The 16,853-nt window shown below is 52.3% G+C and overlaps 7 protein-coding genes across 7 annotated transcripts; 3 read left to right on the top strand and 4 right to left on the bottom strand.

Annotated features, from left to right (window-relative positions):
* Positions 1 to 51: 51 nt before the first annotated feature.
* Z520_07532 (uncharacterized protein) lies at positions 52 to 492 on the top strand (the record flags this gene model as incomplete). Its single annotated transcript, XM_016778029.1, has 1 exon — positions 52 to 492. One exon carries the CDS (start codon positions 52 to 54, stop codon positions 490 to 492), a length of 441 nt encoding a protein of 146 aa, XP_016630935.1.
* Positions 493 to 2,213: 1,721 nt separating this feature from the next.
* Z520_07531 (uncharacterized protein) lies at positions 2,214 to 3,869 on the bottom strand (the record flags this gene model as incomplete). Its single annotated transcript, XM_016778028.1, has 1 exon — positions 2,214 to 3,869. One exon carries the CDS (start codon positions 3,867 to 3,869, stop codon positions 2,214 to 2,216), a length of 1,656 nt encoding a protein of 551 aa, XP_016630934.1.
* Positions 3,870 to 4,789: 920 nt separating this feature from the next.
* On the top strand, positions 4,790 to 6,781 carry Z520_07530 (uncharacterized protein; the record flags this gene model as incomplete). The annotated part of the gene is made up of 1 exon (XM_016778027.1): positions 4,790 to 6,781. The coding sequence occupies one exon, from the start codon at positions 4,790 to 4,792 to the stop codon at positions 6,779 to 6,781; it is 1,992 nt and encodes a 663-aa protein (XP_016630933.1).
* A 1,220-nt stretch (positions 6,782 to 8,001) lies between these two features.
* On the top strand, positions 8,002 to 8,566 carry Z520_07529 (uncharacterized protein; the record flags this gene model as incomplete). Its single annotated transcript, XM_016778026.1, has 2 exons — positions 8,002 to 8,179; positions 8,370 to 8,566. The coding sequence occupies 2 exons, from the start codon at positions 8,002 to 8,004 to the stop codon at positions 8,564 to 8,566; spliced, it is 375 nt and encodes a 124-aa protein (XP_016630932.1).
* Positions 8,567 to 9,029: 463 nt separating this feature from the next.
* Positions 9,030 to 9,536, bottom strand: Z520_07528 (uncharacterized protein; the record flags this gene model as incomplete). The annotated part of the gene is made up of 3 exons (XM_016778025.1): positions 9,030 to 9,068; positions 9,201 to 9,286; positions 9,359 to 9,536. The coding sequence occupies 3 exons, from the start codon at positions 9,534 to 9,536 to the stop codon at positions 9,030 to 9,032; spliced, it is 303 nt and encodes a 100-aa protein (XP_016630931.1).
* A 1,753-nt stretch (positions 9,537 to 11,289) lies between these two features.
* Z520_07527 (uncharacterized protein) lies at positions 11,290 to 14,022 on the bottom strand (the record flags this gene model as incomplete). The annotated part of the gene is made up of 1 exon (XM_016778024.1): positions 11,290 to 14,022. One exon carries the CDS (start codon positions 14,020 to 14,022, stop codon positions 11,290 to 11,292), a length of 2,733 nt encoding a protein of 910 aa, XP_016630930.1.
* A 1,251-nt stretch (positions 14,023 to 15,273) lies between these two features.
* On the bottom strand, positions 15,274 to 16,434 carry Z520_07526 (uncharacterized protein; the record flags this gene model as incomplete). Its single annotated transcript, XM_016778023.1, has 1 exon — positions 15,274 to 16,434. The coding sequence occupies one exon, from the start codon at positions 16,432 to 16,434 to the stop codon at positions 15,274 to 15,276; it is 1,161 nt and encodes a 386-aa protein (XP_016630929.1).
* Between the last annotated feature and the right edge of the window lie 419 nt (positions 16,435 to 16,853).

The following is a 16,853-nucleotide window of genomic DNA, read 5'->3' as shown; positions in this document are numbered from 1 at the left end:
GATGTAGATGTAGATGTAGATGTAGATGTAGATGTAGATGTAGAGGTGGAGATGGAGGTTGAGATCGTGCTTGTAGTTGAGGTGATAGACGGACTGCTGGTTGTGGTGCTTGTAGTTGTAAACACGCTGGTGGTTGAGCTGGAGCTCGTGAAGCTGGCAGTTGTGGAGGTCGTGATGGTAGAGCTGGTACTGGAAGTTGTACAACTGCTGGAAGAAGTTGAGGTGGAGCTCGTTGAACTCGTGCTGCTTGTTGAGGTCGTGGCGGTCGAGGTCGAGCTGGTCGAAATGCTCAAGGTAGCCGAACTAGTTAGGTGGGCAGGACTGCTCGAGGACTTCGAAGTTGTACTTCTGCTCCAGGAAGGCGAGATAGGCGTCCTTGTGGAACCGGAAGTGGCCGGGTGTCTTGTCCAAGCCCCCGAGTCTGGATGCGAAGAATCTTCGACGGGTCCCGTGCTAAAGATATGTCCATGGGTGCTGTATGGGCTGGGATGAACATGCGTGGAAGTTTTGCTTGTTCCTGCAGTCTTGACAAAGCTGCTCCAATAGTCCCATGTCTGCGTACTTGTACTGTATGCTGGATCAACCGGGGAGGGCCAGTCTTTCCAAGATTCAATGGTGGTTGAAGCCGGGTCAGCCTGCGTAGACCAATTGCCCCAAACGACGTATAGCCCTGTTACGGTCTTTGTCGTATCGGGAAGGACTGTGACTAAGGTATGGGTCGCATGAACGGATGGATGTGGCCAACCCTGGCCTGTTTGAACTCTTGTCTGCGCAGGTGTCGGCCCGTGATGAGAGGAAGGCGACAAGGACTTGAGACCGGATGCTGAATTAACCGACGCATGACCGTCCCAGCTGTGGCTATTTGTGCTCTCAGGCCACACAGACTCTTGCGGCACCCAAGTCCATTACCCAATATATGTTTCGGTGACGATTGAGCATTGTCCTTCGTCTGGCTGGCCAGTGGATCCGCTGTGGGCAAATAGCGAGAGAAGCGCGACCAAGTATTTGAGTGAAGAGTATGAATTCATAGCTGTTACAAAAGGAGTGACTTGGGCGAGTGATTGAATATGCAACGGGAACAGATTTCAAGCATATCACAACGCAACGAGCGTTAAGTAAGAGATGGAGAAGGTGTTGGCCTATCGAAGGCTCGATGCACGATATACAAACCGGATGCTCCGCGCTCGTAGTGCACACGGTATGAGTAAATTTGAGGCTGTCGCGCTAGACATGATGTGTTTTCTGAAATGCGTGGTTTGGCTGGAATAGAATTGAGCTGAAATACGGAGTAGGGTTGGATAGTGATGATTGAGACAACGCGAACAAGTTCACCAAACCCACCAAAGCTCCATCAAACCGTCTTCACGTGAAATATACTTGGATGGACAACGTGAACAAACTCACCCAAGTTTACAAAGCTCCATCAAAAAGGCTTAACGGTTGTTAGTATCCGCCTACGGACGCCATCGAATCTCCTTCTGTCGAGACAGAAACTGGAAAAGGTAAGCGAGATGAGGCTTCGGCCGACAAGCGCAACTACAGGGCCCGCAGGAGTGGCGTCGATGCAGAATTCCTCAATCGACTCTTTTCAAAATCGACCTTGGTGGACAATACGATCTTCGCTAATCATTGGGGTGTTGTCTAACGAAAGCATGGATAAATGGAACAGGAAGAGCACCTCGTACGAGGTACCGAGTGCTCGGTACCGAGTACCTACCTATACTCAAGGTAGGTAGGCACAAAGTTAAACATCCAGAGGTAAATCGCAGCCCCCACGCACATAAAAGTGAAACCAGGCATGCAGGATTCCTCTCTCCCAATGGTATGAGGACTGTTTAGCTGCCAATCATGGATTTGAAGTTGGTCCCTAGCTAGTCGAGCATGTCTACCTATATTACTCGAGAACGAAAAACCTAATTGCCATTTACGGTTTTGATCCTAGAGGGTGAGCAAAGGCCGCTTTACCTTGAGCTTTAACTGAGTCTTTGGCTGAGCATCACTGAGTGCTCCCTGAGCACTCCCTGAGCAAACTCACAGGGAGCCTGTTCTGGCCCCTTGCGATCGGTTAATTATACCTGCCTCTCGGCTCAAGTTCATCAAATGTCGGCCGAACAGCTTCGACACCTCAGTGCAGTAAGATACTGCAACAGAGTGGGGGTGATGATATGGAATTCCCGAGAGCAGGACGATCAAGGCCAAACTCAGCCTGACTTTCATATCTTGACCATGTGTGTGCTGGAAATCCATTCTCTGCCGACTTGCTGCTGCTGCCATCTCCCAAACATCAAGTACTGATCCACTCTGGCATGATGAGCATCAGGCATCTCAATGAGTTTGTTCCAGGTTATTCTGTGGCCTTCGGGGGGAAATTCGGTCTTGTGAGCTTCTAAGTGGAATACCCCTCCTTCACTACCGGCTTCTTCAATCCCGATACAACATTTCGCGACTTTGGCCATGGGCTCGGCTTTGAACGTGTTTTCGATCAAGGGTCCACTTTCGAGTAAAGAGATGGCTTGTCGGCGCACGACCGGATGGCGACATTTGCACGCAATGAAGAATAGAGAAGGGATGAATCGAGTCTCGAATATAAACACCGGACGGCCGCCTCCACTGTTGCGCGTTGCCGTGGCGTGACGCGCATGCTCGATCATGGATTGGAACGTGGTTATAAAATGGTCAAAGACAGTCTCGTCCATATTTAAAGACGTAGCAACCCATATATAATAATGGCCGAACCCAACATTCAAGAGGGCAAACCGCTCAATATCGTGTTGTTGAGACACGGTGTCTGGATTGTTGCTGACAAAATGTCGAAGAGCGGAAAGCCATTTCGAAAAGTTGGCCTCGATAGACCTTTGCCATGACATAAGTTCAGAAGATGGTTTCCAGCCTTTCCTCAGTAGCCTAATTTTGATTTCACCCACATGGACGATAAATTCATGAGCCTCGCTCATCAAAATGTAAAGCTCATCCCTCGCGTCTTGTAATGTGAAAAACCGATAGTGCCGTTCCGGGCCTTCAACAGCAACAACAAGACCACCACCACCGTTGGCGGCAGTAGCAGCACTTCTTTTCACTGGTACGCCCTGCGAGATGGCCATATGGCGTAGCAGCGCTCGAACCGTTTCTTCGAGTGTTACTTCACGTCGAGTTGTGGAAGGGTGTCCGCGTTGATGATGGTCTGACACCGGTCCGATCATCGCCACCGCCCGCCGATACAGTGCAGCGGCCTCGACAGGGTCGTCTTGCACGCATTCGATGCAAATGTATAATATGCAACTGACGAAGGTGATGGTGGTGGTTGTTGACATCACATTTTCGTTTGAGATTCGTTCTTGCAACTTGGCGATAGATTTGTTGTACCATCTCAGGGCTCTTCGATGCTCGTCGGTCACTGCAGGTTGTAGGATCTTCCTTCCAGGGAGCGTCCAGGTCGGCGAAAACTGTGGGTGGCGAATGAGACAGGCGAGAGAATTCACAGCGTACCAGATGACGGGGTCCGAACGACTGAGCTGGGGAATAATTTGGTGCCAGAATGCTTCGTCAACCATTCGCGTACAGTTGGGCACCACTTTCTCCATGAAGAACTCGAAACATCGCAGCTCCTCGGGCTCGGCGTGGTTGTGAGCTGTAGTGAAAATGAGGTGGCGCAGATTGCTAGAGATGGTTGCTGCCGCGGCCGGCCGAGACGTATGTGAATCGACATCGCGGCCGTAGCCATCACACTTTCTGCCAGTGCCCAAGCACCTTCTGCAGGCTGGCCGCAATTCGTCGCACTTTACCTTTCTGATTTTGCAGGTAATACAACCGTCGTTGGACTTTGTGCTCCCAAGGCGACCTTTTCTGAGTCGTGATGAAACAGGATTCATTGCCCCCAATGTGGATTATCTCAATGCCCTCGTCTGCATGCATGGAATCGCAGCAATACACGGTCAGTGCGCGACGGGTCTAGGTGGATTGGTCGTTCAGCGTACAGACAATTGAGAGAGGAGGGTTGGCTGAGGGAACACCTCTGACCACGCTGAGGCGCAGCCTCGGCACCGTCAGGAAAAAAGATCTTCCGAAGCGGCGACGTTGACGTTGACGGCCAGATTTATCAAGAACTCTCCCTGTGGCTTACCAACTACCCAACGTTGGTTTTATGCTAAGCTTCCAAGTCAACGGTGAGCGTGGCTGAGCCACCTCCTGAGTCATCCCTGAGCCGAGGGTAGGGCACCCAGAGCCTAATCCGGCTCCTTTAGCCTGACTACCTAGGTAGGTACCAATTACCCTTACACTATCGATCCTACTATCCCGTCGATGAGACAATAAGTACCTACCTAGGTACCTGGCATGTATCACTATGGTTCAAACGACGCGAGAATTGGGTCATTTGAGACATCTCTTTGCACTCTCTGTTCTGTCTGACCCATAATCTCACACGCTCGACGGGTACAGCACACGTTCCCAGAGTAAAGCCGCATGTCACGAGTGCCAAACAGAAGATGATTCCTTTGCCTTTGGGCTCTACTCCATCCATCTTCTGGACCTTCTCATTGGCAGGTGGTGATGCATTACTGCCTGATTCACCGTACCTGTTGAAACTGCGGCTGAGGCTGACATGTGAAGCTGAAACTGAAACTGCAAGTATCCTCCCGTACATCAAGTCCCATCCTCCGTCATTTCACACGAAGCATGAAGAGGAATCGACAAGCAGAAGAACGTCCCCCATGCGGAACTTTCAACTAGCACTTGCGCAGAATTAAATAGCTTGGGCGCATTTGCCAATCAACGACAACAACGCCCGAAAATGCGAGAAGACACGGACGTCTCGCTTGGCAGTATCCGACAAGAGATCGGTCGACCCATCTACTCGGCACTGCTCGAAGTCCAAAAGTACAGCACTGCGGAAGCGATGTCTGTGAATTGGATCCGGTCATTAGAATTGCTCTACATGAAAAGCGACAGGATCAAAAATCTACTGGGTCCTTCCTCCAGACACAGCCGTGGCAACATGCAGCTAACCTCGGGTCGGTTGCTAGGCCGGACGTACATTAACCCTTTGGCACCCAGAAACTATATCGCCGTCTCCTATTTATGGAATCCTGCGCCTGGGGAAGATCACAGCCGTGGCGGATATCTTGTCGAATCAAGCACGCCTCGATGGAAGCCAAGTCTAGTAAGAGACGTTGTTTGGGACCGAGTCTCGAAATTCGCCGCCTACATTGCCTGCCCCTATTTCTGGGTGGACAGGGAGTGCATCAACCAAAAAAATAAAAACGAGAAGGAAGTTGCACTCCAGTCGATGCACCTAGTCTACAGGCATAGCGACCATCCCGTGGCATTGCTCACAAAGCGCATCGTCTGCCCAGAGCAATTGGATCTTCTGGCCGCGCTTTTGAGCGGCAGCTTGGTTTTCGACGATGAAGATACAGCACCGGATCTCAGACTCAACCCTGACACGCTTGGCAGCGCTGGGAGGGTCCTGAAGCTGCTGGGCTCAATCACGTCGGACCAGTGGTGGACCAGAGCATGGCCATTTCAGGAGGATTATTGTGCCGCGACAAATATGACACTCCTCATCCCTCATGACGCGTCTCTGGAGGACCAAAAATGGGGCGCCAAAGCCACGTTATTCGGTGATCTTGAGGGCGAGCTTTGCGTCAATTCCGCCAACTTCCGAGAAGAAGCTTCTCGATTCTGTCTCGCATACAAGAATGAACGACAGGGTCAAGGGAGGCTCGAAGAGATGGCTGGGCGGATTTTGCAGCGCGCTGGCAAGTACACGGTCACACTGCAGGATCGCCAGGCACAAGACAACGTGTACGCAGTCCGCAGATCCATGTCCCCCAGCATCTTTGCAGATGTCGGTGCGCGGAAGGCCGGAAGATGTTCTGATCGTCTCGCCATCGTGGCAAACTGCTGTGACTACTCCGAGCGCCTCAATACAAAGAAATTACAAAGCAGCAATCTCAGCTTGAGCCTGGCCTTGCTAACGCTGTATCTCCTCAATGGAGAGATCCTCATGAACGGCCGCGGTGGCGGTGGCAGTGGCAGTGACATCGCACCACTCAACAGCACGATATTCGACTTTCTCAAGACACAATCTCTCAGCAACTTCTCGTCACCAGTCAGACAGCAGCTCACCTTTATCAAGAGCTGCCGCTTGGTGCGGGTCAAACTGGTAGAAGAAGGAATGCAGACTCAAGGCCATCTCTGGCAGCTCGGCCCCACGATACTTGTGAATGTCCGTCGCCACGTGCCCTGGCACCGCGACTCGGAGAGCGGCTTGAGGAAACACCAACGTCGGAACCTCCACCGACTTCTCCTGGAGCTCACGTCTCAGCGGTACGGCACGCAGTACGAGGACCTTGCGTCGTCTCTCGACGAGTTTCTCGAAAAGGACGAACACTGTGCGGCAGGCGACGAGCTGAGCTTCTCGCGGAGATTTCAGACCTGGATGGCTGGCGAGGTTGCCGACGCCATTTCCGACCGAGGGAAGGTGTTACGCTTGGGGCGCCTTGTGGATAGCCGACAGGACATCGAGCATGAATATACGGGCATCTTCGTCCACGACGCCAACAGAGCGGGCATGGCAGGAGAGCACATCTTCACGGCTTCCTGGGATGGGAAACACGAGGAGATTGACAAGCACGTTTCCCTGGAGGTGGACGTGCCAGGTCGCAATCGGTCAGGTGTGCTCACGTTGGAAGCCAAGAGATGGATTAACGGGTTGGTTTTCTTTCAGGGCCATCCCAGGAGATCTGTCATCTTTCCCTGGCACCCGTCCTTGACAGTCTAACATCGACATGGGAGGGACTAGGACACAGTCTCCAAGAGAACCGCTATGTGTAACGGATGGAAGAGGCTTCTATCTATCTATCTATATATATATATATATGCGCCAGTCTTCTAACTGTCAGTGCTGTTATAGCCCGGCGTCCGAAGGGGTACAGTTCGCATTCAGAACGCCTGAGACCGTCTTCGTTGGTCAACGGATGTAATGGGTGGCTTGGACCGCAGGTCAGGCAGACAGGTATCAGCTAACCCCCTATTCCAGCGACATGACCGCCCTGATCAGACTCTCAGAAGCTCCATCACCCATCCGTTCTCGGTTCGGATCTTGACATCTGCGGCCAAGGGATCAATACTGAATACTCACGCATTACTGCAAATGCTGGTATTGGGCAGTTCAGAAAGGTATGTTTGAAGAGCCCCATCTTTCCAATGCCTCTTTTGCTCATGGGCTGATGGTCCAGTCTACATCATGTCACACTTCCAAATTGATCGGCCCCTTACCAGGAAGCAGCTCGCCGTACTCAATAACGCGGTAAAAGCACCGAGACCTCCTACGGGAGCTAGCCACCGTGCCCAATGGGATGTTTGTGAGCGTCGACGTGGAAGCCAGCGAGATGGCCCACTCCAAAATCCTCGAAGCTCTGAGAACTTGTGCGTCGGTGAAGTGTTTGCCATTTGACAGAGAGATTCCTCGCAAATGATTGGCGGAACGAGCTACGACTACCGATACCCGTATACGCCACCTGCAGTCCCTTCGACCCTGTTGCCCTTCTATCCAATGAGAAATGACCATGAAGTCATAACCAACAAGCCATCCCCATTGCCCGCATGTCTTACATATTACAACCAGGGAAACGAGTTGCACCTGGTTGCGCAATGTAGGGGTCCTCTTAAAACGAGGAGAGGAAATTCCGCACGTGGTGGCGGTGACGGTGACTCTTCTTTCTTATTTCTACTCGTTTCGTTGACAAGACCATATCTACTTACTGTATATCTATCTATAACTATACCTATAACCCATCCGTCAACATCGTACCTATCTATACACACGAGTCCAAGTTCCAAAAAAAAAACACACACCACTGTGATAAATCAACAATGTCCTCGTACGTCACCAAATTTCCAGCCCCTTGCACACATGTACACATGTTTCGACCTACCCCTCCCTTTTCGTCTTGATGATGACCCCTCTTCAAAACCAGCAGTGCATGATCCCGGGATGGGATGACTGATGGACCAAACAGAGGCACATCCGGCAGCGACGAGAAGCTCTCGGCGACCAAGATCCAACCACTCGACTCGGCCGTCAAGGAGCACCAGCCGCACGACCAATCCTCGCGCGGCGCCGCGGGCACAGACCGCAGCATCGACCAGAGCCGGATCGATCCCCTGGGCGGAGCCGGTACGTAATTACCTAACATCGTTGTGTGTTGAACGAGATCCCCCCCGACCCCTCAACAGCACTGTAGAATACCGGGAGATGAGAGAACGAGAAAAGAGAAGGATTTCCCCCAAGTATATAATATGATGATGAAGATGATGATGATGGTAGAATATTCGCTGACACAAGAGCCACTGGGACACCCTTGCAGGCCAGTACCAACACACAGCACCGCACGCGGACTCGCAGGGCGCGGTGGGCAGGGACGCGACCATCCAGGGAACAAAGCTCGAACCTCTCCAAGGAGGCAAGGGGTCCAGCAGCGACAAGAACCCAGGGCTGGACGACGAGGTCGTGGATGGCGCTCGGATCAACCCTGTGGGGAGTGTCAGGGAGGAGCAGCTCTAGAGCACATATACGAGTAGAGAAAAATTAGCCCTCGGGAAACAGACCGGCATTGTAAGACAATGTGAGTCTCTCAGATTCATTCGAGAGGCAGGCCTGAGATCAACAAAGATGTTGTATTAATCGAGCATTTTTTGGCCTACAACACCACCGTCTCCGGCCCCTAACTTTACTTTTGGGCATCCGGTTCCAAAGTCTCGCCAGGACATGCATTTCCTTCCTCTACCGACCTGCATCCCACATAGAGATCGACAGACTGATAGAACCCAGATGAATTCCCACCGCCCAGAGAAATACAGAGCGGAGGAATAGCGGTATTACCCGTTCCCCTTCCCCCACCCCCCCAAACACAGCATGGCCCTCACTTAACCGGGGCAATCAACATGAGAATTTTCAAGGAGTGGCTTAGGATCGAGGAAATCGTCCATCCTCGTCCGATCATGGTGACAATGTTGGTTCTCGTCGCCTACTTCCCAGGGGAGGTGCAGATAAGACCTTGTTCGAGCTGTGATGGCTTGTCAGCATACATATTCCACTTGGGCATGAGGTGGAGTCGAAGTGTTATTGCTGCCATGCAGTTATGCACGGTGTTCATCAGGGAGACGAAGGCTGGGATGAATATGCGGCCATTACTTACAATAGGCAGCAAGCAGCACCGGGCTTGCTGGCCAATGGAGGCACAGATGCTGGTAAAGTCATCAATGCTGGTGGGAGTAGTTGGAGCTGTTTTGGCATCACACCGTCAGCGTCATTGCCTCGTTATGTAGGAAGAATGTGGGCTTGGGAAACACCTACGAGGTGCACAGTTGAGGTCGGCGACACCAAGCACATCGGTCGCGCAGCAGACGGCCGAGCTATCGGCGCCGGAGCACAGGGTCACTTGACGGTCCACGAGAGCGCTCTTGCCTGGGATGGCGGATGCCATGGCAGTGGTGGCGCCGGCGAGGGCAATGGCAGCTGTATAGAAGCGCATATTTGAGTTGTTGCTGGAGCAAAAGACAGCGACAGACCGCAAAAGGGTTATAGAGAGGTGATGGAGGATAGCTTGCGTTGAAGAACCGACCAAGACTGAGGTAGCGGAAGAAGGGTGACAGAGATCATAACTTGATACCGTTCACTCGCACGGCTTTATACTTTTCATGAAAAGATCAAGGTCCTGCCATGGTCTGATTGACCCCGAACGTTTGAGACATGGAATCCATGATTGACAATGCTTCAGCTGAGTTGTGCCCATGAATAGATGACGATCGTCTGTGCGGCCGGCTGCCGTCGTATCCATTCACGACCCCATGCAAGGCTCTGCACGACCGTTGATCGACGTACTGTCTTTAGCGTGGACGTACCTGCGTCGATCGCTAAACGGATTGAAGTGTCGTCCAGTAAGGCGGTACTCGTGAGTTGGTAGCTGACCCGCACACGGGGTCAGCAGCCTGAATCTCTGTGGAGTCGTACAGCGCAGGACAACAGGACTGGATTTCACTGTCAGCACACCGGCACTGACAAGCCATGTCTCTCACAGAAGGGACAGAGAAGCTGCTGAGTGCGAGGAAAACTTGTTTGTATGCTCATTCCACTCCTCTGTGATGCCAATTGGAGAGTATTGATACGATCTCAGCCTGGACCGTTGGCAGGAAGGAGACAATGGTATAACGTAAAAAGACCAAGTCGACGGTTGAGGCATGTCAAAAAGTGTGTCTTTGGTTGGACTGGGTCGAGGATGATCTTCGAGTCGTCCTGTGGATCTGCCAGGCATTTTGTATAAAACGGCCATGCGTTATGGCATATTAGAGTTCGTGCAACACTGACCTTGTCCCTGCAAAGTTGTGTCAGTCTTGGAGGAAGAAACAGCTGGAGAGAAACCCAGCAATTAACAGCCAACATCCAGCACAAATGACGTTGAGGCACCAAGGGTAATCCTTGCAGGGATCCTCGAGCTCTCCTTCCAGGGGCAACTTTCGCCGTCGATCTTTGTGGAGAGATCGACATGCTGCTGTGGCTTTGGTGGCTTCTCGCTCAAACACCGCTGTGCCACGCCCCAGCGCTGCCAGGCACAGGGCAGGTTTAGGAGAATAAAACGATCGGCGCATGCGCCGGCTGGCACGGATGATCAGCTGCATGCATGCTTTGTTCTGCCCCGGAAATTGTCCCTCGCTAGTCACAAGGAGACAACTATCCCATGGCATTCCACATCACGCTTCATTTCTCGCTGTTGATTCCCCTGGTCTCTTTGAAACACTTCAAATCAGGGTTCTTTAGGCGAAGCGAGTGATGTCAATAGTGCTGAACCGAGCGCAGGCTTCGCGGCAAAGACGAGGGAACAAATGCAACATCGCAAACCGCAATCCCTACAGCTGGGAAAATCAAAGTTTTCCGCATGCTATAGGAGCCATTCCATCGCTCAGTCCTCGCTACTGGGATATCCAGTGGAAGTGGTATTATCCCGGTAGACACCAAAGTACATGCAGATCTTTCCGAGGATAAGTCCTTGGATAGGACCAAGGCGTCGTCAGAAACTGCCCGTCGAGCACTACCCAGGTATGGTCCACGTCGGAAATTAGGGCATTGCTGGCTGAGGCATACGTGTTTGCCATGGGTTACGCCGATCTCGCAGTTTTGGCATATCGCATTGCGTCGCATTGCAGTGCCGCGCATCGCCTGTTCTCGACAAGCCGTGACCGGGTAACAGCAGGCATTTACAGCATTGGTTGTCCAGGATGATTCATCTCTCAGTCCAATCGTCGGCGCAGATCCAAGCTCATGCCCAACACAGTGATGCTCGAAAATGCCATCATTGTGCCAGCAGTCGATGCATCAACAGTCTTGAACCCCATTAGCTCGCTAGCGCCCATCGCCAATGCAATGGCAAAGGCATTGTAGAGGACCGCCCAATACATATTCCACCTTGCTTGAGCCATGGTTTTGGTGGCAATTTTAATCAGCTTCGGCAGGGCTGCGAGATCAGGTGTCATGATGATCGCATCGGCAGCGCATGACCCCAGTGCTCGCGAAGATGCCGAGCCGGACAGAGGCGACAGCGAGAATAGAATGCCAACATCCGCAGCAGCTTGGGCGGGTGCATCGTTCAGGCCGTCTCCCAGCATCGCCACAACATTCCTGTCGCCTCTCTTCACGGGGGACAGCCGCCGCAGGATGCTTTCCGGCGAAACAGACGGCGCGGAGTGCTGTGACTGCAACGAGATGACCAAGGCCTTCTTCTCGTGAGGAAGAGATTTGGCCGCAAGAACCGGAATTTGCAGCTGTGATGAGACTCGGTGTGCTTCAGTCTCAGAGTCGCCTGTCAGCATGGTCATTCTGAGCCCAAGCGACTTCAATGATTCGATCACGCTAGAGGCGCCTCGACGGATTGTATCTTGCAGCGTGAACGAGCCTGTATACTTGCCATCAATCGCAAAATGGACCTCAGTCGTCCCTTGGATCTTCCCCAACAGGGCTGTGGTGGTTGGCGCGATGGAAATGCCATTCTCGGATAGAAAACGTTCGCTGCCAATATGCACAGCGTGCCATACCTGAGCATCCCCCTGAGCTTCTGCATACACGCCCTTCCCTGTAACACTTGAGACGTTCCTGACAGGTGCAGCACCTGGCTCGGTCATGAGTCCTCGACTTTCCTTTGGCCGTGACGTTGCAATAAGCTGTTTGACACACCACTGAAACACTGCCCTGGCAACTGGGTGTGTTTGTGAAACACCTCTCTCCGCAGCGCTCAGGAGGCTATAGCATAATTCCCTCTTACTCGAATCTGCTCTGAATGGCTCGTTGAAGGACTCATCTGCGATCTGCAGTTTACCCTCTGTTAAAGTTCCTGTCTTGTCCATTACCACATGCGTGAGGCGAGATAGCTTTTTGAAAGCATCTACGCCGCCTGGGAGAAGAATGCCGCAAGCGTATGCCGCGTCGACACCAGCCATGACAGCTGAAGGGGTCGCTAATCCAATGGCACATGGACAAGCTGATGCCAAAATAGCCATTGCCCGTTCAGATGCCATGTTCAGTCGATCAGTGATCGGTATCGAGTCTGCTGAGATAACAAATTTGGATATGAACCCGATTAATGTCAGCACAAGAATGACTACGACGAAATCCTTCGTGATAACATCCTCCATGGCGTTGCCATCTTTCTGAGCGGGATCGTATTTCATTTCTGTTGCAGCTTCCACGCTTTCAACCAGTCTCTCTAGACTTGATTGGGCTTGGTCTTTCAGGACGATAGCAACAAGGCTCGCAGACAGATTGCGAGTTCCAGACATGAGAAAGGCGCCAACAGTTTTGCGGGATGGTAGTGACTCGCCAGTCATGCTCGCCTCGTCGACCAAAGAGGAGCCACGCACGACGTAGCTGTCACACGGAATGAGACTTTGAGGAGGAATATGGTATGTGTCCAACGGCGCAAGTAGAGTCGCGGGGATCGGGGTCAGGATGTCATCTGCCTCATCGTCCGAACTGTGGTCACGGTCCTGAATTCGTCCCTCCACCATCACTGTCTCCATTTCCACTTCGTGCTGCAGTCGAAACAGACGGGCAAGTCCGGCTGCGCCCTGTCTCCGCAGAGTCACGTCAAGATATCGTCCTCCACTAATGACCACTGCGAGAAACGACGCAGACGAGAAATAAGTCCTCGTATGGACATCAGAGAGACCATATAGAGCGATATTGAAGAACGAGAGGAATATACTCAGCAGGAGCGACAGAGACAAAAGAGTGTCCATGGACAGGCTCGGAAGCCGCATCTGTTGTCGGGAGAAACAGCCTGACCAAGCGTTATGATGGATCCAGCTTGCATGGGAAAGTTGAATGTAACATCCAATAGCAAGGATCAGGAGACGGAGATTTGCATCCAGCATGCTCCTGAGATGCGTGGTCATAGCAACCTTTCTCGTCCATTCGACGACCGTAATAGCTGTAGCCCATTTTGCTGCACCACTAAAAGCTTTCTTGAGAGCTTGGAGCTCTTCTTCTCTCCGGACCAGTTTGAGATTCTGAGCGGCCGAGCCACGATTGTGTTGCCCAAGCACCTCGGCGCCGTAGCCCGCGTTTTCAATAGCCAAGATTAAGTCCTCTGTTGACGTAGTGGTCGCATTGTAAATTACGGTTGCTCGTGAAAGCGGAAGAGACACATTGGTTCGGATGACAGCTGGGACGGATGTTAATGCGTGGCTCAAGGCAGATACGCAAGCGGAGCAGGTCATTCCTGTGATCAAGAAGCGAACGGTCGGTAATGACTCAAACTGAGATGTTTTCCCTTCGTGAACGGTGTTGTCAGTGCCGGATACTGCTTCTGGTCCCCGCCTGCCCGGGCTTATGTATGGCTGGAAGCTGGGAGGGGAATAAGAGTCCAGGTCAGAATCGTTATACTTAATTTCCAGGAGACGAACGTCGAAGAGCTCGCACGCCTTAATAATGCGGCTCATAATGTATGCGGTAAAGACACAACAAGCCATCTTTTCCCCAACGTCGAACCAGATGGCACTACCTGGTGACCCTCGTCGAGTGGCCCCCGGACAAGTTGTCGCTTCAGCTCCCACCTATTCCAGAGATTGCTTGAATGGACCCTTCCAGGGATCAACTCATCCCCAAGCCGAAGTTTCTGTGCATTCTTCAAGTCATATTCCGTGCTGAAAGCCGGAAGCCATTCCCTTCGTAGACAGTGTTCGCTCCACGCAGTTGGAAGCCAAAGACAAAGGCTTTACTTGTCGTGGAATAGAAGTCGAGGTTTTAGAATTTTTCTAGGATAGACATCTGCATGTTGGAGCATTAGTCATGCAGCCACGAGTCATATACTGCCATCATGATTGTAAGACCCAGAAGTCGAGTCAGTCGTGGAATGAAGAGGAGGGCCTTGAAGGCAGAACCGAGGTCAACTGTAAAGGCACGTGACTGGTTCCGGTTCCAAGTTTGGCTCTGCCGAGGACGAGGCTGGCAGACAAGGCTGGCTCACAGGAGTCAGGACAGCAATATCAGAAGAGTTATGGTCTTGGTCAATTTGAGGAAGCATTGCCAGACTCCAACGCATCTAGATCCATTCAAGAGATATACGGCTGAAAATCAGATGAAATTCCCGCGATACACAATTTCCCGAACTTTCTCTCTTTACTCCTTCCTCGGCTCATCACCACAGAGTTATATCACAGGTGCCATTTCAATGCATAGCACTCCCTTCCACCTAGCCTATATCTCAACTCAAACATGTGAGACCTTTGAGGCACCCTCGTCACAAATCGAAGCTCACTCATGGAAGGGTATTTGTTGTGGAGTCCCGACAGGACATACAGGCAATTATGATTGCGAACGTTTAATCAGGAGACAAAGAGTGTGCTGCGTTTGACCAATTCTTCGAGTGGCTGTGTCTGTTCCACTGAGCGCAGAAGTCTGTGAAAGTGAGAGACTAGTGTCTCGGGATATCAAATGTTGCGCAGTTGGACGGCATGCTGGTGCCTCTTGGTTGATCGTTGAAGAAGGGCAGGGATTGTCCAGGGCGGCATGGCTTGACAATCGGTTGCGCAACATGAGGATTTATGTTGCAAGTTATGAACCGCTTCCGTCATGGCAGCTGCTCGACAACGAATGATTAGGCTGACCGGAGTGCGCTTTCTGTACGCTGAACAGGTTGCGCAAGACGTAGAACGCGTTCGATATACAGATTTCCAAAAATCGTCACAAAAGAAACTCGTCACCATCAACAAGGCCTCTGCTCATGACATCCGAGCATAGTCCTGAGGGTTATATCGGTACTGTTGCTGCGCTTGTTGCTGTTGAGCTTGCGCCGACATTGCATTCGGGTCGGGGCTCCTCGGCGACCTGTTTGGTGCGTTACCCGCCGGTAATTCGGCCATGAAGGTTCGCTTCTCCATGCCAGGAGAAGCCATTCCACCGTGGGCGACGGAGCTCGGCATCGAACTGACAGACTCTGCATAGCTTTGCCGGTCTGATTGGCTGCTATTCTGTGGGAAGTCGCTCTGGTTCGGGGAGCTGGCAGACAGTTCAGACACTGCAGACGAGAACCTGTTCGGATGGAGTTGTTGTTGCTGCTGCTGAGGCGGCGGTGGCTGGATAAAATGGGTGCTTCCTTCCATCTCAATCGCCAAACCTTGGGCAGGCGGCGCTGGTGAGTGTTGTTGTGGGACGGGCGAGCCGTACATGGACTGTCTTGCATATGCGGATTGTTGGAATGACGGGGCACCAGGAGATTGAGGAAACCCAGACTGCGGGGCGGGCGAGAGCAAGGACGGGGAGTAATGGCCTTGTTGTTGGAAGGTCTGGGAGCGATCTGCAGGATTCAAGGTCTTGAGCTTGCCATCTTCCATCATGGCATTCAGCACGCCAGAGTCGATCAATTCCGCCTTTTTCACCAGACGGTCAACCATGGTCTTTGAGGAAGCCTTCATCTCTTTCTTGACAAACGACATCATGGCCGGGTTGCATTTGATTTCAATGTCTTCGCGTAGGTAAAGACCCTCGGGAGGAGCATTGCTTCCCAGTTCCCTCGACTCGGGAGGCTCGCCAGGTTGGTTGCCCCGAATCTGCCACTTGTTGCGCAGGTCCACGCCCATGGGCGCATAGACATGGGTCTGCAGACCCCATGGCATGTCATGAAAACAGCCCTTGAAGGATATTTTGCCTGCTCCTGCCTTTCCTATACCCGGAACATACTGAATCCTCTCATTGATTTCATACCATGTGGAGAAGAACTCATCGGCGGGCGCAGTCTGCGGGGCTTTGATGGGTTTGTAGCCGATCACAAGGGGATTGAGCTCGATGATTTCGCCATGACTGTGCAGCATGTCGATGGCCAGCTGACGGGGAATGTGGGAGGGGATCGGGGTAATGTTCGTGTAGACGGATTTCTTCTTCATGTTGGCGACGGTCGGTGCGGATGTTCGCTCTACTCAAGGCTGAAGGTCGGAGGTCAGGTGTGGGAGGTCGACGATAGAGTCGTCCGTTGAAATGCACTCGCCGATGAGCCTTCTATATGGTCTCAAGATTGATGGAAAGTGCAAAGGTTCGCAGGCAGAAAGGATGTCAGATTGCGCAGGGAGAGCTGTGACAGGGTTTATGCAGTAGTAGCCCTCGTCTTCCCCCAGATCCAATTTGCGAAAGCTGACCAGAAGCTGAGCCGGAAAAGGGCCAGCGCACGCCGCACGCCGCACGCCCTCCAGACCCTGCGAGCCTGGATTTGCTGAGGTGATTCAGCCGAATAAGCTTGGCCTTTCAGGGAGGGGGAAATGGATGGGAGTCTATCCGACAAAGAAGATACGGGATTGTGGCGCCCGCA

This window comes from Fonsecaea multimorphosa, assembly GCF_000836435.1.
Source record: "Fonsecaea multimorphosa CBS 102226 unplaced genomic scaffold supercont1.15, whole genome shotgun sequence".
Lineage (NCBI taxonomy): Eukaryota > Fungi > Ascomycota > Eurotiomycetes > Chaetothyriales > Herpotrichiellaceae > Fonsecaea > Fonsecaea multimorphosa.
This window is presented reverse-complemented; position numbering and strand designations above follow the sequence as displayed.